The sequence below is a fragment of the Colossoma macropomum genome, unplaced genomic scaffold (genome assembly GCF_904425465.1).
Source record: "Colossoma macropomum unplaced genomic scaffold, Colossoma_macropomum, whole genome shotgun sequence".
Classification (NCBI taxonomy): domain Eukaryota; kingdom Metazoa; phylum Chordata; class Actinopteri; order Characiformes; family Serrasalmidae; genus Colossoma; species Colossoma macropomum.
Window position 1 is genome coordinate 96,146 of NW_023494899.1, and position 20,721 is coordinate 116,866.

General features: G+C 35.4%; 1 protein-coding gene across 1 annotated transcript; it reads left to right on the top strand.

Annotated features, from left to right (window-relative positions):
- The first annotated feature begins 4 nt into the window (after positions 1–4).
- Positions 5–20,296, top strand: LOC118800464 (NACHT, LRR and PYD domains-containing protein 1b allele 2-like). The gene is made up of 11 exons (XM_036560708.1): positions 5–23; positions 224–513; positions 10,755–10,815; positions 11,581–11,672; positions 12,564–12,619; positions 12,728–12,945; positions 16,900–17,159; positions 17,941–18,051; positions 18,149–18,299; positions 19,423–19,461; positions 20,037–20,296. Exons 1-11 carry the CDS (start codon positions 5–7, stop codon positions 20,294–20,296), a joined length of 1,557 nt encoding a protein of 518 aa, XP_036416601.1.
- The last annotated feature ends 425 nt before the right edge of the window (positions 20,297–20,721 follow it).

Consider the following 20,721-nt stretch of genomic DNA (forward strand, 5'->3'; position numbering starts at 1 on the left):
AAAAATGGCGGCTGAAAGAAACAGTAAGTTAAACTTCCAGAACCTACAAAAGGTTTTACTGTGAACATCATTAAATAATATTCAATCAGAGAGTTTGTTTTTATTGTGGAGACACACGAGACACAACTATTAATGTGTGTGTGTGTGTGTGTGTGTGTGTGTGTGTGTGTGTGTGTGTGTTTCTACACAGATGACTTTAAACTCTTTGGACCCCGTGGTACAGATACACAGTCTGGCTCTGCTCTCACTCTTTCCTGTCACCTGTCTCCTGAAATTAGTGCTGTTTCCATGGAGATCAGGTGGTTTAAGGGGACGGACTGTGTTTGTCTCTATAAGAACAGGCAGGTGACAGAGGGGAGGGGCTACGAGGGAAGAGTGAGTCTGTTCACTCAGGAGCTGCAGAGAGGAAACGTCTCCTTACAGATCAGAGACTGTAGAGACTCAGATAGTGGAGATTATCTGTGTCAGGTCACCAATGGAGACACAACAGAGGAGTATACAGTAGGAGTAACAGTGAGTAAGTATTCCAGAAGTTCACTCTACATAAACTCATCATCATCATCATCATCAGCGTCTGAGAATGAAAGATGAAGAGACAGAAATGAGAAACACAGATGTTCAGAATGGTGTTGTGTTCAGATAAAGGAGGTAAAACACACAGAGGATAAATGATGTTAATGTGGAGTGAAGGACAGATGGGGCATTTCAGTAGAAAAAACAGTGACTCTGTTTCTCACTCTGACTCTAAACCTCCACATCATGACTGCACAGTGGAAAACTTACAACTGCAGCTGAACTAAAAACTTCTATAAGAAGTAAATAAATATTTTAGATGAAAAAATAAAAATAAATGAAATATTATTAAAATATTATATGTAATATGTGACGTCACTACAGGCTGCTGACTAACTGTCACAAAAATCCTGTTCTTAACTAATTAAAGCTGCAGATCCACAAACTACAGACACTAAAAGGGGCGTGTTCAGAGTTGAGCTGCGCGTAGTGAGGAGATAAAACCGAAACTGCGCATCTTTATTCACACTTGAGTCTTATCTGTGAACTCGCGCGCTGTTCAGACTGGTTGCGCGCGGGGCGGAGCTCACCAATAAAGAGGCGAGTCTCAGTTCTCCGATTCAGACCCTGAACTTCAGCTCGTTTCTCTTGAGCGATGTCCACTCCCGCCAGGAGCTGTATTAAGTACAGCGCCCCCGTCTAACCATTTGATGGAACCACAATATTTCAAACTGAAATTCATGTCTTTGAGTGTAAAATACAAACAAAGGAATTGAGACCAAATTTAAATATAAATTACCAAATTAATGAATGAAGGTATTTATAAAAACATTAAAATACAGACAGAAGATTAAATCTGATCTTAATCTTCTAAAGAGTTGAAGGTGAAGAATGTGAGTGAATGTGATCTCCAGCCTGTAGATCTGGTGATGATGGTGAAGATTCTCTACATCTGTAAAATCACAGCAATACTACAGTTTTACAGCTGAGTTATTTCAAGCCAGCTCACCTTCAGCCTGACAGGACACATCATGGATTTCCATCAACAAACATTCAAGAAAAAAGCTTCATTTATTTAATGAACTCAAGCAAAGTTTTAGTTTAGACTCTAAATCAGTTTAGTTCAGTTCTAAATCATCTTAAATATTGAGTTCTTCTTACAGAATGAAGTAGCTTTAAGAGTAAAGTGGATCAAAATGACTTTCAAAATCCATTTCTAGATCTTTTAGAGTTTTTATTTTCTCTTAAGGGATGAATTGTTTAACCTCCAACTGAAAATATTACAATCAAAAACTTGTATCCAGTTTTAATATTATTATGTTAAATTATTTTGTATGTATTATATAATGATTTTTTTTAATAAGAAAAGTAAATTATTATAATGTTAACAAAGTGTTACGATTATATTAACAAATATTCTTAACTCATTTTTATTGCCATATTTATGGTTGATAATAATATTAATAACAACAACAACAATAATAATAAGTAATAATAATAATAATAATAATAATAATAATAATAATAATAATAATAATATGTAAAGTGAAGAAAAGCTCCTGTTCACCATGTTTTGATTTCCTGATTAAACGAGCAATTTTAGTATTATTATTATTAGTGTCTTAGATTTTTACTCTGGGAGGCTTTGTTTGTTTTTCATTCAAAGTTTTTCCCTCCAGCTTTTTGCTGAGCTGCTGGTAAAACTCTAATAAAGAAGCTCTGTGTGAGGAACTGATGGGTCTGTTAGTCGTTCATTTAGAGAGAGTTTATGTGGTTCTTTAGTGAAGAAGCGTTTCTGAAAAAACTCGCTATTTAACGAACTTTCTTAAAAACAGGTTAATGAAGTGATTTTGGGAAACGAACCCAGAATGATCAGCACAGTTAAAAAGCCTGACCTGCTGCTTGACGGCTCTGATTTGACCTGTTTTCAGCTCTCAGTTCTCCACATAAACCTGAAAACGTGTTGATGGTGTTTGAGTATTCGGCTCTCCTGAAGCTCCGACTCCTGACTGTTACAATAGAGATTCATCTTTTAGTCTTTCATTCAGTTTATTCATTAGTTTTCCTTCAGCTCATGATCCTCATTCATTCATGAAGCTTCAGAACACAAAACTCTCTTCTTATATTTACCGTTTCTTAATGATTTATTTCATATGTTCCTTCATGATCTGTTCCTGATTGACACTATATTAGTTAATGATAGTTATTATATCAGTTCATCTTTTAGTTCATATATCAGTTAATCTTAGTTATTATATTAGTTAATCTGTCTGTTCATTCTGTAACTGTACTTGATCTGATTTTAACTGCTGCTGGAATAAAAACAATTCCTTCTCATGTTTGTTCATCAGAAGCTACAGTAGAGATGAGAAAATGAGATTCTGATAGGGAGATAAAGAGTTAAAAGACTGTAAAAGTGTTTCTCATGGAGATTTGACTAACTTTGTGTTTCCTTCTGTTTTTATTCCACAGCTCAGTTGGTAAGTAAATAACTATGTTTAGTTCTTTCTCTGCTGGTAGTGACTGATTTTATACTCTTATCACATCAACTACATTCAATACAGACATCAAGCAGCTACATAATATTGAGTTTCAGGTAAATTTCACATGATGAATAAAGTCTCTGATCTCAGAATGAAAGCTTTTGACTTCATCTCCCTCCTTCCTTCCCACAATGCTCCTGTGCATAATCCCACTGCACTGCAGAAATGTAGAGACAGTGAAGTTCACTGATGAGAAAAAGACACAACAAATAAAAGCAGTCTGGCTCTGTTGGGAGTGATGTCACTGTTCTTATGTGATGATGGAATATTTGAGTCGTTCATCATCAGTACATCATTATCATTAGAGTGTCTCTCATTACTGTAGTTTTCCTCTCCTCCATTACTGAAAATAGCCCAGAACACACACAGCAGGAGCTTCTGACACACACTCACACACACTATCTGCCTGTTTGATGAGTCTCTATATCAGTGACTCACAACAAGCAGCAAATAATGAAGAGTCAGCAGCTCTGAAAGACTCGATTACTGAGATCCTCTCATCTCCTTCACTTCCATTCACTTCATTTAAGAATAATCAGCTTCTCTTATTCAGTCTGCAGAGTCTCTCAGCACAGATTTACTAGATGTTCATATATTCTTTGTGGCTTTATTTATAAAATCTTCAGGATGTTTTATTCACTTCTACAGTCTGTAATAAGACAGATAAGAGAGGGGTGAATGAAGAGGGAGGAGTGTAAGACTGACTGAAACAGAGAAGACTCATTTTTGATTTTACATTTGTTCTATTTAAATGAACTACATGACATCTGTTACATTACTTTTAGACTTTCTCCTCACAGTTCAGTCCAGTAGTGAACAAACACAGCAAACAACTGACTGTGAGAGCAGATTTTCCTCCATTAGTCATTTCCTGAGCTTTGAAAAAAAATCTGATACAAACAGTGTCTTAAGTATTTAATTCAAATGAACAGAGATGGATTTTATAGCATTTTTTTAGTCGGATCACAGAGAGTACCTTCTGCTATTTTATGCTCAAATGTTTAAAAATTAAAAATGCATTTGTTTTACAAAAGTTCATGTGTTTATATTATGTGAGACTCAAATATCTGAGTTCATCTCATTAGGAAATGACAGAATCTCAGGTGTACTAATGAACAGAAGGCTGTAATGTGAGTGAGAAGCTCTGAAAGCTCTAGAGAAAAGCAGTTGGGCTGCTCGCAGAGAAGGTGGAAGATGGAACATTGGAAGCTGAACCAGAATATTAATCTACTTAAATAATGACACATTCATATACATACCATCAATGATTAATAACACAGTACTCTAGGAAAACAGGGAGAGAAGGAGAAAGAGAGAGAGAGAGCAAGAGAGAGAGAGGGAGAGATAGAGAGACCAAAATAAAATTTGCAAATATAATACTAAATTAGAAATTACTTTTTCTAAAAATAACACTGTGAGTCTGTATCAGATCCACATTAAGAAATGAAACCCCCAAACAACAGAGCAGCATCATCCACATTCACTGTGCTGTTACACTTACAGTTTTCCTAATAATTAAATGTAATAATTCACTTATTATTCAATGCAAGAAGTCTTCACATTATATTATTCACTTCACAGGAGGCTGCAGGACTGATTGGTGAGTATAATTCAGTGTGTAATTTTACTGTGATGAGCTGATTGTTGATGAAGAATGTTTGTGTTGTAAAGACTGAATGTATTTATCTGTACTGTGTGTTCAGAGTGTTCAGCTGAACATCATCAGCAGAGAGAGTTACTAACACACACTTCAGCTCTGTATGTATCACTATAGTGTAGAGCTCACAGCAGCCTGAGATGACTGAACACCATTAATAACACTGTTACCTCATTCACATACACACACACAAACACACACACACTCACACATACACACACTCACACACACACACATCCACACATACACTCACACTCACACACAAACACACGCATACACACACACATACACACATACACACACACACACACACACACACACACACACACACACACACACACATCCACACATACACTCACACACAAACACACGCATACACACACACATACACACATACACACACACACACACAAACGCACACACACTCACACATACACATTCACACACATACACACCTACACACCTACACACACTCTCTCACACACACACACACACACACACATACACACACACACATTATCATTAATATAATCAGAAATTTGTGTTAGAATCATTTCCTTACATGAACTTTAACAGCAGAGTCACGTTTATATTAGCATTTGTATTTAATACTGTTCTATGAAGACGATAATGGAGCTAATAATGAACTATAATAACTGATCACCTGGATTTTCATACAGAGTTTGCTGGACAGAACAAACAGGTTACAGACAGTCAGAGAAGAGCTGCAGAGAGTCAGACTTATAGAGGAGACAATCAGACTAACTTCTCAGAAGCTACAGATCAGCAGATCTCAGTCTATAGAAAGAGCTTTTAGATCTCTTTAGTTTGCAGTTTCAGTTTCAGTGTTCAGTCATTTTTCCTTTCAAACTGTAGAATATCAAATGTAAAAAAAATGGAAGCCTCATTATTTTTGTTTAAAAAAAGTTTAAAATGGCTTCACAACTAAAAATCCATTTCTGGATTTTTTTGAGTCTTTATTTCCTCTAAAGTTATGAATGCTTTCTTCTCCAAACTTTCTCCTCCATAAGGTCAGTTCTGTCTGATTAATACATAAAAATGACAGATGAGCTGTGACTCTTTCAGTGTTTAAATGTGTTCTTACACATGCTGAGCTTAAGTAAATGTACTAATTATGATGTGAAATAAATATAAATAAGATGTGAAATGTTTATTCTGGCTGTCTAATCATCCTTAAATATTTAAAATATATGGTGTTTATGACACTTAAGACTGAAAATCATAGACTATTGTAGGATGTTTAGATATCTTGTGCTTTTACTCTACAACATATTACAGTTGAGTCATATTTTACCCATAAAGTCTGATCTGCTTTATCAGTCACATTTTTTATCACCTGATTTCTTTCTGTTTAAAGTTAAGTGCTTGTTTTAAAGAGAGGAGCTTAGATGCAGGTAAATCTCTACACAAGAAAAACCTGGCAAAGTTTGTTCATCAGTAATGAATCATAACACATTATTAATTACTGATAATTACTATATTAGTTCATGAGTTGTTGATGCATAATTACTAGTTTACTAAAGAAACTTATTGTAAAGTGTTACCAATCATTTCTATAAGGGTTGAGTTTCTGCTGTAGGTTTACACTTTAACTGTTTAGCTGAACATCTTCATGGAGTTGTACTGAAAGCCTTGAGTGACAGTTCAGTAGTGAAGGATGAAGGACTACAGTACAGATGAGAAAAGGAGATTCTGATGAGGAGATAAAGAGTTAAAAAGACTGAAATATTATAACTGTAAAAATGTTTCTCATGGAGATTTGACTAACTTTGTGTTTCCTTCTGTTTTTTATTCCACAGCACCGTCGGTAAGTAAATAACTCTGTTTACTTCTTTCTCTTTCTCTCATTAGAGTGTCTCTCATTACTGTAGTTTTCCTCTCCTCCATTACTGAAAATAGCCCAGAACACACACAGCAGGAGCTTCTGACACACACTCACACACACACTATCTGCCTGTTTGATGAGTCTCTATATCAGTGACTCACAACAAGCAACAAATAAAGAGTCAGCAGCTCTGAAAGACTTGATTACTGAGATCCTCTCATCTCCTTCACTTCCATTCACTTCATTTAAGAATGATCAGCTTCTCTTATTCAGTCTGCAGAGTCTCTCAGCACAGATTCACTAGATGGACTGCAAAGAGTTAAAACTAATGGTAACGGAGCTGAAGGGGAGATTTCAGAGAAACGTTGTTATTTTTAGTTTTTTATGTGTCTCTCATGACTTCAAGCATTAAATCTTCAGGCTGTTTTATTCATTTTTACTGTCTGTAATAAGAGAGATAAGAGAGGAGAGAATGAAGAGGGAGAAGTGAAAGACACACTGAAACATTATATTATATTATTTATTTCACAGGGGCATTCAGGGACAGAAGCACAGAGCAGTGAGTATAATTCAGTGTATAATTTTACTGTGATGAGCTGATTGTTGATGAAGAATGTTTGTGTTGTAAAGACTGAATGTATTTATCTGTACTGTGTGTTCAGAGTGTTCAGCTGAACATCATCAGCAGAGAGAGTTACTAACACACACTTCAGCTCTGTATGTATCACTATAGTGTAGAGCTCACAGCAGCCTGAGATGACTGAACACCATTAATAACACTGTTACCTCATTCACACACAGTCACACACACACACACACACACTCACACACACACACACACACACACACACACACACACACACACACACACACATCTGATCTACACACAGTGATACTGACAGATTACAAAGTGAAACTCCCAGCTTTTCACACTGATTATCATTAATATAATCAGAAATCTGTTCTCTGAATATGAATTGTTTTATTCAAAAGAGCTTAAACATCTTGTTGATGTGGAGTCAGACATATTTATTACACAACTGGAGTTCTTTTGAGCTACTATTCTTAATATAGTGTATACAGGTGTAAGTTCATCTTTCCATGTTTTAAAACTCCATACTTTCTCTCTAAACAGAGTCTCTTAGAGTTAATACAGTCTTCATTTATCAGGTGAGCACATTGTTCTAAATATGCCACAATTCTTTAGCAAACTGTCACTGTAATTTTTTAATGCAAAATGCAAAAACATGGAGTGAAGTGTAATCATTACGGTGCTGATACTGATCAGTGTTCTGTATTCAGAGTTGAGTTACGAGAGCGTAGAGAGGAGATAATACTGATGATAATTTTGCGTGTGCAGAGTGGAGTTAATAAGAGGAATCAGTTCTACCAGTCGGACTATTTCTCGTGCATGATGTCCACTCCTACCAGGAGCTTTATTAGGTTCAGTATCCCTGTTTGACCATTTGGTGTTACCACAATATTTGAAACTGAAAATGTCTTTTAGTGATGTAAAACAAACAAAAACTCAAGGTGGATTTTAAAGGTATCATATACATTTGTACAAACATTTTTTCAAACAGTAAATTAAAATATTTATGTTTTATAAAATATTTCAATATTAATGAAATCTGAAATAATAATAATAATTATTATTAGATAATAATTGGTTTTCCATGAAAAATTAAGGGGCAACCTATTCCTTGGAAAAATATCAGGATATTTTGCATGCAGTGATTTTTCCCTTAAATAATATTTAAGAGTGCATAGCTTTTAGGGATAAATTAGGGCAAATATAGTGACAAATTAAGGTATTCTTGTTTCTTAAAGCACAACACTGAATATAATATAATATAATATAATATAATATAATATAATATAATATAATAATAACAATGGAAATATCAAATTATTATTATTATTATTATTGTGCTGCATTTTTCCTTTAGTTTGGCTCATGTGACTGGATATTACATTTGCTTAAACCACAATCAGCAGAGTCTCTACTCTTATTAATATCAGCTCTCAGTGATTCACACTGACACACCAACAGTCAGAAGTACACAAATTACTAAAGTAAAGGTACTAGTAATCTAAAAAAAACACTCAAGTAAAAGTTCAAGTATGACTTAGATTTACATGCTCATAAATGTACTTAAAGTAAAAAAGTGAAAGTATTTCTTTAAAAATCAGTTCTGAGATCAGTTTAGAGGGAAACATCCATCACACTGAGTTACATGGTTTATACTTAAACTGCAGGCATCATCCACAAAAATGCACTCGTCTAGAGCACCTGAACACGTTTACATGTTTGACTTCCTTTACAAGAAATTGAGATAGACATTGATGGAATTTCTAGAAAAAATGTTTGTATTATTTATTTATTTATTTGTTTGTTATTTTAGTAGTCAATACTAAACACCATACCAAATTATTCCTATTTCCAGACTGGGAGTTAAATGATACACAGACCAGCCCACATTCCAAACACACATCACACACACACACACACACACACACACACACACACACACACACACACACACACAGACAAAATGTGCTAATGTCCTGAAGTGTCGTTATATCAGGCTATAGGCTATTCCTAACATCGGTGCAGTCATCACCCTACATATTCCAACACTTCCACCCTGACACAAAACAGTAGCAACCAATCAGAAAGCTGGATTCACACAAACACAATGAACACTACAGCACTTTTACTTTAAAGCATGTCTGCTCAGCACAGACAGACAGAAACTTCTGCCCAGAAAAGATGACAAAACTAAGTTAAAATAAAGTCAGCTGGGATGTACAATGTTAAACCTACAAAGGTAAAGATGTACAAACTTAAAACCTGATAATTATTGAAGCCAAAAACACAGGTTACTGGCACAGCAGGCAGACACAAATGATGTGATGGGAAAGTTAAATCAAGGAATGAGGAAAAACAACACAGCAATCTTAAACACATGAAAAATGATTATGGTCTATTTATATCTTACCTGTAATGACTTGATACTGTCTGTCCATATGGGTGTCTGAACGTAACCACTTCAATATTTAAGGTGGAAAGGAAAATGAAGCTCACTTCAGCTTTATCTAGTCTCTATCCACTTACAGTCTCAATTACAGTCAGATAACCAGCGCTGTATCACTTCAGACGGCACTGAGTAAAGCCTTGGATGTAGGTTTTTTTCAGATGCATTGTCCACATTAAGCTCTGGCTCGGCGCTGTCGATCTCTTTGGATTCCATTGTTTTATATGCTTATTTTTCTTCCTTTTCCCATGTGCTCACTGCTGGGGCCTGTAAGCCAAAGTCACTCCTCTAGCCCCTCCCCCACTTTACATCCAGGAGGGAGCCAATTTGTGCTTTATTAGGTGCCTTAATACAATTGCCTAATTAAAACAATGCAATCCCAATTTCAAGAAAGTTGGGACGCTCTGTAAAATGTAAATACATGTAAATAATAACAGAAAGCAATGATTTGTAAATCTCATAGACTCATAGAAAGTCTCCGCAATTTTACGTTGAGGAACATTTTTCTGAAATTGTTCCAATTTTTTAAATTTTTAGACACAGTTTTTCACAGATTGGTGAATCTCTGCCCATCTTTGCTTCTGAGAGACTCTGCCTCCCTAAAATGCTCTTTTCATATCCAGTCATGTAAGTTAGTTGCAAATTGCTGCTCCAGCTGTTTTTTATTAGTACCACTTACTTTTCCAGCCTTTTGTTGCCTCTGTCTGTTTGTTGCCTCTAACTTTTTTAGTTAATGTTTTTCATGAAATCATAAAATGTCTCACTTTCAAAATCTGATATGTGTTCTATGTTCTGTTATGAATAAAATATTGGTCTATGAGATTTGTAAATCATTGCATTCTGTTTTTATTTACATTTATTACATTTTACACAGCGTCCCAACTTTTTTGGAATTGTAGATAAATTAGATAAAGAGATAAAATAGATAGATTATTTAAACTAAAGCAATGAGCCTGTTTTGAAAATGTAGTGTGTAAAAAGTACAGATTTTTCTTTTAAGATTTCTTTTAAAAATATTACTTAAATACAGTCAAATAAAGTACTTGTTTCATTACTTACCACTTCTGTTACCACTTCTGTTAAATAGTTAATGATCATATAACATGCAGTATGACATCATGCATGAAGTCTTCACACTGTTTTATTCTCTTTTACAGAGAGACATAGAATGGACAGAAGAGGAGAGACTCAAAATGAAGGAGTCTGTTCTGCTGATTGGTGAGTAATCAGAAAGTCAGAAAAGAAGGCTTTTCTGCATTTATCTCAGTAATCTGTTAAAGACAAACTGTAGTAGATGTGACTGTGAATATTTTTCAGTCATGTTTGTGATGCTGTGTGTGGGTGAGTGAGAGTGTGAAACTGTGTTCTCTCATTCTTCTTTTGTGAGCTTTGTGTTCTCTTCATCTGTCACTTTCCTACTTGGACTACATTGTGAAACGTCCACATGTGACTGTGCATCGTTACCAGAGAGTCATTATCATGCAGTCTCCAGTCTTGTGCTGCACACTTCCATTGGATGCAGCTGAAAATGTTCCTTTGTTTAAGCCATTTGTGTTGCAGTCTTTTCTGAGGGTGTGTAACATGTTTAAAAGTGCAACTGTGTTATTGTTTTCATATCATATTGTTGTGTTGCTGTTTGCATCTAGTAACATATGCAGAAGTACATTATGTGCTATGTGTACTTCCCTGCTATAAAATGGGCTTTAAAGCAGGTGTTATTAAAAAGAACTAATTAGCATATTGGATACATTTGATGTTTGAATGTTTGAGGTAGCTGCTTAGCAAAGTGTATAAGAACTGAAAAGAATGCTTAAAAATGTAAAAGAGCAGACTTTGATGAAAAAGACATTGAGTCCTTGGACACTAACGGAAAATTACAAAACGTAATCATTTATTTCTCAGCACTGACAGTATTTTATACTGTAACCCTATACATCATACAATAAATACATTCATTTGTGCTTATTATTATTCTTTCAACAGAAAAGTCCCTTTCCAGAGTCAGTGTGAGTTCTGGTGATTCCCTGGCTGAAGGTTCTAGCTCAGCATCTGCACAGACCTCTTATGATGAACATGTGAGTGCATTGGTGCCAATTCAGTAGTCCAAAGGGGTCAGTTGACAAATAGTGATATAAAATTCACTCATCACAATCATGATGATTACCAAAACTTATATCACAGTTTATATCATAATATTGTATTTAAAAGCATGATATGTATAGGATGAAGAAGCATGTTGCGTTATGAACAATATACATTTTGGGGACTTCTATCGTTGAAGAAAACTTCCATGGTTTCACTTTGTACAAAGATTTTTTTGTTTCTATTTTCTGCATTTAACATACATAATGTCTTTATCAAGCAGTTTGTTACACAAAACCATGTTATAAGGAATGGTATGTTTAATATGGTAATAAATCATCACTATTTAACTGTAAGTTAAACTGGAGCTCCTCAGCATTTCTAAAAATCTTGAAAAACGTGTTCAGTTTTGTTAGTAAAATACATGCCTAACTGGATTAAGATCAGATTATATATATACTCACACCGATCAGGCATAACATTATGACCACCCCCTTGTTTCTACACTCACTGTCCATTTTATCAGCTCCACTTACTATATAGGTGCACTTTGTCTACAAGGTGGTCATAATGTTATGCCTGATCAGTGTCTATCGCTGTTGTCGAAAGAAAACCTTGTCTCCATGTTTGACGTTTTTCAGTTTTTGACATAATTTAACACCTGGTAACATCTGTTACCCATTACACTGTATGTAAATTTTACAGTGAATGGACTAAAAGACATGAACTAAACTGACTTAGAAACAATTCTTGTTCCATTAACTTACATTAAAAGTACAGTAGTTTTTTTTTCCTTTACCTGTAAAGTTATCATTTTGAAGATACAAGGTTTTCTTTTGACAACAGTGATATATATCATTCTGTCTTGTGCTGCACTTCCACAGTTTTCCATGGCTGCTGCTGAGGGGTTCAGTCCTGAAATGCACCATAACTTGTACAGGTACTGCGTGTCTTCAGTTTATGACATTATTCAAACAATAACAGCACAGTAAGGTAGAGAAAGATGAATTTGACATGATTTTGTCTCATTTTGTCCTCTTAATTTTAGGTTTTTATGTCCTCATGCTGGTCAGTTTCAGTGTAGTGAGACCCACCTTGTGTTTGAGATGGAGGGGAAAGGGGAGGTGCTGTATAAAATAGAGCCCTGGGACCCCCATTTCTTGGACGGTTTAGGTCAGATGCAGCCTGCCGGACCTCTATACAGTATTGACTGCTTTGAAGGTTCACTGAGTCATCTGCTCCTCCCACACTGTGAGATACAATATGGTAAATTTAATGAAGATTTTTAAATTATTTTTTTTGCAGACATTTTAGTTAAATACATCAACAGTTATTACACCAATGATTGTTATCAATTTGTGCTTATTTTACTCTATTGCTTTGTAAATAATGCATAACCTTCAGTTAAAAATTTGAGGGGAACATTAAATAATTTTCCAGTCTTCAGGTTTTGGGCAGATCATTTCTGTGTCATTTCACATGTAGAAACTCGAACATCATATAGATCTGCTTCCTCATGAATGCTAATTCTGTAGATCAAGGTCAACAAGAACTTTGTCATCCTAACCCTATGAACAAAACAACATTCCTCCAAGGCTTTGGTGAAACATACATAAATGACATTTGTTTACAAAACTACACAGTAAAGACGTACAATACAGACATGTTGCACAATACAGGTAATTTGGCTCAAGTCTCTGCAAAAAATACAATACAATAATACATTTGAACAAGAAAGTTTGAGGTAGACAGTAAGTCGTATAGAAGGTCAACCGTAATTGTAAAGATTTAACTGTGCAAGTTGTGAAAGACTAAAACTAAAGTAAAAGTTTGAACATCCTTGGTCAAATTACACATTTTGTTGATTTTCTAAGTAAATAAGTTAATATCACCTCGCATGAAACAAACTTAAATATAACATTCTTTCTGCAAATTTTATTGCACAATTATTATTCGTTTGCTGAATTTAAGATATTGGGAAATTAAAAAAGTGTGGTGTGCGCATAGGTTTGGGAGACCTTTCAGCTGATTCACCTTTTTTTTCATTTTAATGTCTCAGGTGTAAATGATTTTAGAGGCTAATACATTCTGTTATCTTCTAAAACTTGTGAGTGTTGTACTTACACAGCCAGGGGTCCAACTAAGTGGCTGACTGAGCATCTAAAACTAACTGATTTTTACAAAGCAAAAAAAAAACTAATACTCTGTATATTCTTTTAGGTCAATATAGAAGTAAGGAAGAAAGTGTTTGAAAATTATTTTTAGAAGCATTACATTGACTTAAAAACATTTATAATAGCTCATCAAATACAGCTCTGACTTTCTCCTGTAAAGATCTGGTCTCTGATCTAAATGCTAGATTGATGCAAATGGTTCTTTGAGTGTTCATGCTTCCACAAAAGTTTAAATGTAAATAAAAACAGAATGCAGTGATGTGCACAACATTTAAACCCTATATTTATTTAAAAATCATACAAAAAGAACATATCAAATGTTGAAACTGAAAAAAAAATTTTTTTTTAAAAAAATAAAAATATATTCTATTTTGAATTTGATGCCAGCAACATGTTTCAAAAAAGTTGGGACAGGGCAACAAAAGACTGGTAAAGTAGTATGATAATTACACATAGAAATCCCACAACTTATTAGGTTAATCATCAACAGGCCAGTAACATGATTGGGTATAAAAAGAGCATCTTAGAAAGGATGAGCCTTTTAGAAGTGAAGAGCACTCACTCTGTGAAAGACTGCATGGGCAAATAACATTTATCAATATAAATAGCAAAGAACTTGGGGATTTCAGCATCTACAGTACATAACATCATTAAAACATTCAGAGAATCCAGAGAAATCTCTGTATGCAAGGGACAAAGCCAAAGACCAGTATTGGCTGGCTGTGATCTTTGGGCCCTGAGGCGGTGCTGCATTAAAAACAGATATGATTCTTTAGTGGAAATCACTGGAAGTCTACCATGCAAGGAAGAAACCAAATATAAACAGGATGTAGAAGTGCTGTCAACTTCTCTGGGCCCAAGCTCATTTAAGATGGACTATGGCAAAGTGGAAAAGTGTCCTGTGGTTTGAGAAACCAAACTTTGAAATAATGTATAGAAATCATGGCGCATCCTCTGGTTTAAATTAATGCACATGGCATGGGTGGCTTGCACACATGTGAAGGCACCATCAATGCAGAACGATATATACAGATTTTGGAACAACAAATGCTACTATGCAGACAACGTCTTTTTCAGGGCAGACACTGATTATTTCAGTAAGACAATGCCAAACCACATTCTGCACATATTGCAACAGCATGGCTCCGTAGCAATAGTCCAAGTGCTAAACTGGCCTGCCTGCAGTCCAGACCTGTCATCCTTCTCAACCCATTGTTCAGAAGATGAAATTGTATATCACGGAAGAATGGGAAAACAGTGCATTTTTAGAACTACAGCAATTGTTTTCTTCAGTTCCCAAGTGCTTACAGAGTGTTGTTAAAAGAAGAGGTATTGCAGCACAATGGTTAACATGCCCTAGTCCCATTTTTTTTAAACATGTTGCTGGCATCAAATTCAAAATAGGCATATATTGTTTTAAAATTTATTTACCTCAACCTAATCTTTGTCCTATTTTCGGTTAAATATAGTTTAATTATTTGAACACAATTGCATTCTCTTTGTATTTACATTTGCACAGTATCCCAACATTCCTGCAGAAAGGGTTGTATACAAAACCATTAAAAAGGCACCTTTTTCTTTATTAAAGAACCTTTGAAGAACCAGTCTAAGAAAAGTCTAAGAAAAAGCTGTTTCCAAACAATTAAATGCATATCTAATATCAAACAAATTTCAATCAAGTATTCTTTCTAACCATAGTACTGAGACAGCAATGGTTGTCAAAATGCCAGTGTTGTGTTCTTACTGAGCTTCCTAATAAAACAATACATCCTCCCCAACTGGCACAAAATGCAACAGCATGGATCCTTAATAAAATATAACCTAGAACTCATATCCCTCTTGTCTTTCTTTACAATTGTCTTATATGATTTTTAAACTTTTAATGACTTGTGTGTAAAGCACTTTGAGCTCCCTCTAGAATGAATGTTCTATAAATACAGATACTGTTATTATTATTATTATTATTATTATTATTATTATTATTATTGTTATTATTATTATTATTATTATTATTATAAAATACATTTAAACACATTCTGTATTTCCACTGTTCAAAGCAATTTAGAAATGGAAGTTAAGGAGAAATCAAAAAAAGATCTCAAAAACTAAGAAGATTCTCTTATAGAACTGCTGTAAACTGGTCAAGTATACAAAGCAAAACCCCCACATCACTGCCAATGACATACAGGAAGAGGTGTCTGCCACATGAATAATGATGCACTGGTCCAGTGTGCAATATTGTTAGATAAACATCATCCACATTGAATGGTCATCAGAAATGTGTTAGGGTATATTTGAAGAAAAAGGAGAAGCATTAAAAAAATACCCTAACAACTGCTAAATATGATATGAATATGATGTGAATATGATATGATGTTAATCTATTATGCATTGTGATTGTGTAGCACAGAGTGGCCCGGGAAATGTTGTGGGAATAAAGGAAAGAACAATTCTACTAAATATCAACACATTCTTGAAGTTCATGTCCCACAGTCAGTGAAGAAACTGAAGAAGAAAAGAGATTAGATGTTACAAAAAGATAATGATCCAAAACATACATCAAAATCAAACTTCAACTTCTTTAATAACCAAATATTAAGGGTTTGAAATTGCATTTACTGACTCCAAGCTTGAATACTGTTGACACTGTGTGGTTAGATCATGCAAGATGACTTTATTTCAGTAAACAAATTATAATTGTCCATTAGAATTTACTGAAATATGTCATATTTAAGATTGTTCCATCAGAGATGACGTTAACTTCTTTTCACTTAGGAAATCAGTGAAATGTAGACCAGACCATCATTTTTATTTTTACAGGGTACATTTCTCCAAGCACAAATTCCAGTGAGGTTCTAGGTGAACTCTGTGACGCACCAGGACACTCAAACCTGCCCACCATGACAGCTTTTTTAATGTTGTTAAAGACTTCAGTTACACAGACCACAAATTATCACTTAATTTTATCTGAATGTTTTTTATGAACACTTTGCTGTTTGTGAATATAAATATCAGCACGTCAGACATTTTTACTGACTTTGAATAGACTGTAATTTTTTTTTTCAGGTTGTGGTGGCACATTTCACTGGTGATAATACAGAAATCATACAGCCACTGAATGTGACAAACACACATGTTATTATTAACATCCAAGGCCTTTCCCTCTTTGGACTTCTAAAGAAAATGATTTTACATCCCAGTCCCATAAACGCCCAAGTGCTGCTCTTCTATAAAGAAATAATGGACAAGCAAAGGAGGAAACAACTAAACATTCACTTACTGCCAGGGAATGTTCCAGATAAAGAGGTAAAGTGTTAATGTCACTTTATTCTAACATTGTCCTCATGAAGACCACAGCATTACCCTGCAGCCCTCTTTAAGACTAGGGGCAGATTTAGTAAAGCAGTCAGTAATTACCAGTTTGGCTTACAACATTTTTGAATGGAAGCCTCTTTACGCCAGGACCTTTGTATGAACATATTTTGAAATGTTATTGTTTGAAAATATTAAATTGTTTTCTTGTTAGTTTGACCTAGTAAGTCAAAATAATGACTTATCTTCTTTATTTATTTTCAAAATGTTGATATTTTACTTATCTCAGAAAATAAGTTATTGCTTTTCAAGAAAATGTAATAATTTTTAGTGGACCAGTTGAAATATCACAAAAACACGTTATTATTCCCACATGATAATTAAAGACTTTGAGAGCTCACACATAATCCAAAATTTCATGTACTGCCGCCGGACTTTTCCTCCTGTGGCAGCCATTATAAGTCAAGCTATTCACAGATATTAAATAGTGTCAGTAGTTATACTTGCCTTGGTAAATTGGAGTAGGTGGTTTATTATAATATCTTTTTATGCTTTGTGAGGGAACCTCCCATAAACAGATATGCAGAAGTGCAAAATAGCAATGACCACCCCTTTGTTCTCCTTATCTATGCTAAAGAGCTGTTGTGCACATGTATAGTAAATCACAAGAGTCACTTTGTAACACAAAAATAAGGATTGTGACAGCATTAGTAGATCTGCCCCCTAATGTACAAATATAGTCACACACCTTTACCTTTCTTTCCTGTGACCAAAGGTGAAGGATAAGCATGAAGATGTCATGTATTTTAAGACCAGCTCCACATGCAAACTCATCCCTGGAAGAAGGTACAGGCCACTCTGTGACCCCTATGTTTCTGAACCAAAGGTAAAGTACAGCCTGTGTGATCACCCTGAAAGGAGAAAGCTCCATAATGTTTACATGTTTACAGACATTTTATCTTGCTACCATTTTGTTTACCCAGGTTGCCATATTTGAGCGTGACTATGGCCCAAACTATCACCCCACGTTTGTGGTGTTCCTGCAGGCTGAGGAGGCTACACTGAGTCTCTTAGATAAAGATGACATGGAGGTGTGGGAACCTCATCAGATCCTTCTAGCAACTGAAAAACCTGGTGAGCTGTAGCAGAGCACCCATGTTTTTTGTTTGTTCTTCCTGGTATGCTGGCTGGTGGGGGTAGAGGAGACAGTCACTTTTTAGGTAAAGCTTTGGGGCTGAGGCTATCATGAGAGAAAAAAATTCTTGTGTTCCCAAAACAGGTTAAAGTTGTCTATGTAGCTCAGCCCATTTAAGCTACATGTTCAGTCCAGGTGTTTAGTGACAGCAGACGTGAAAACATGTAATCCCCACCACTGATGAATGCTTCAGTGTACTGATAGAGTCCATGAGTTCTTATGAGTGAAGGACTGTGGGAGACTGAAGGTCTGAAACATCAGCTGTGTCCTTCGATTTCTCATAAATGTGCTGGATTGTTGGCTTAGTGCCAGTTATGCGGTTGGCTCCATTTTTTCTTTAATGCAAAACTGGAATGGGAGAGGACTTCAGGCAATATTTTAATAATTAACTTTTGTCTGTTGAGAGAGTGCCAAGTTGGCGCAATGGTTAGGAACTGGGTTCAAATCCTGGCTGGGTGACCAAGGTCCTTTCTGTATGTGTATGTTCTCCCTGTGTCTGTGTGGTTTCCTCCCCTAGTCCAAAGACAGGCAATCAGGCCATTTAGAAATGCTAAAATGTATGTGCCTCTTTGCCAAACACACACGATAGACTGGTGCCCTGTCCAGGGTATATCCTTCCTTCAACCCAGCAACCCAGGAGGATAAAGCAGTTTAGATGATGGATTAATGAATGAATGAATGAATGAATGTTTTATTTGTTTAATTCTTAGGTTCAAAGTGAAATGTATTGCAAGTGCTCTGCTAAACATGGGTAATGACGAAGCTGTGTACAGTGATCTCCCTCCAGCTCAATCGGCCCTACAACCAATAAATATCACCAAAAGTGGAACTACTGAACTTAATCAAAGTTAGTAATATCCCTGCCATAGAACTCATGACAGGCCAATAGAATGACTTTTTACTTCTACTTTTTCCTCTTTTTTTGTCTTTTCCTTGCAAATACAACATAGCCAGATAAAACAGCATTTGGAGGTGTTCATGTACAGTTCTTAGAAAACATTATCCTGAAGTCATAGTATTTCATGTGTTCACTAAGACTTGGTTTCTGTCTCCTTTCCTCAGGTTACAGTACAGAGACAAGCCCACTTAGAATGGAAGCAGGTATGTTGTGCTCACTTAATGCACTACTGTGAATTTGTTCCTTCTCAAACAGAACCAAGAACATCTTCACTCCACAGTTATCCTGAATCAGGCTTATGAATAAAGACTGCTCATGGGGGAGTCGCTTGTTTTACTGACAGGTTTTCTTTCTGCTAACTTAACCCTTTAATGTCCTCACCAAGAAAAAAGTGATGGATGTTTTTTTTGGATTCTTTATTTGTTTGGGGCAATAATAAAAACAATTGGCCTTTTTTTTGTTTGTTTGTTTGTTTTTTTGACCCCACAATTCCAAAAATATTCACGTTTACCAAACGGTCGAGATGGCACTTTGTGGCACATATAGTGACTCAAAATGTGCTCTACCAAATGGTTGAGCAGAACATTAAACGGTTAAAACATTCAAAGCTGCACTTGAAGTTGTTTTGGTCATGGACGCCTGCTTTGAGCTCCTCAGTGTATTGTTCAGTTGAAAGTCATGTCGTCATGTAATTCTAATGCTTAAAATTTTGGGTATAACCATAAAACCATAAAATGCTAAAATGATCATTTTGATTTTGCTTTGATCTTTATTTCAGGAGCTGCATTTGTGGATGAACACAGAGCACAGCTCATTCAGAGAGTTTCCTCAGTGATGGAGATGGTGGACTGTTTACACAGTAAAAACATGATCACTGCTGAAATGTATAGCAACATACAAAATGCAACACCATCTCAGAAACAAATGAGGATCTTGTACAGAGTTCTTGACTCAGGAGGAAAATCTGTGAAAGCAGAATTCTATAAAGTTCTTAAAGTGAAGCAGCCTTTCTTAGTGGACGAACTGGAGGTCCTGTAGGGCTTCATGAACCTCAAGTTAGAGGAAAGTTCATAACTCTCCCTCTGCTCTCCCTCATGTGGACATGTGGAATATGGTCTGATTTGATTCAGGTGAAGTTGTGAAGTATGACACCTCACACTTATATTTTGTCACAATAATTTGAATATTTTAGTGTAACAGAGAACCAAGCCAGAGGAGGTCTACATATCTATATCTATATATTCTATACTTTGCATTTTTCAGGTAGACATAAGAAGGTAATTACAAAGAATTTAGTTCATATAATACATGCTGTAATGTCATGGCACTCTAGAGACACACAGTGCTGTAAGATACACTCACTGGTCACTTTAGGTCCATATAACAGGATAGCCTTCTTCATCCATATTGAAACACTCACTTAAAGGAATAGTTCAAATTTTTTATATTTGAATATATACATT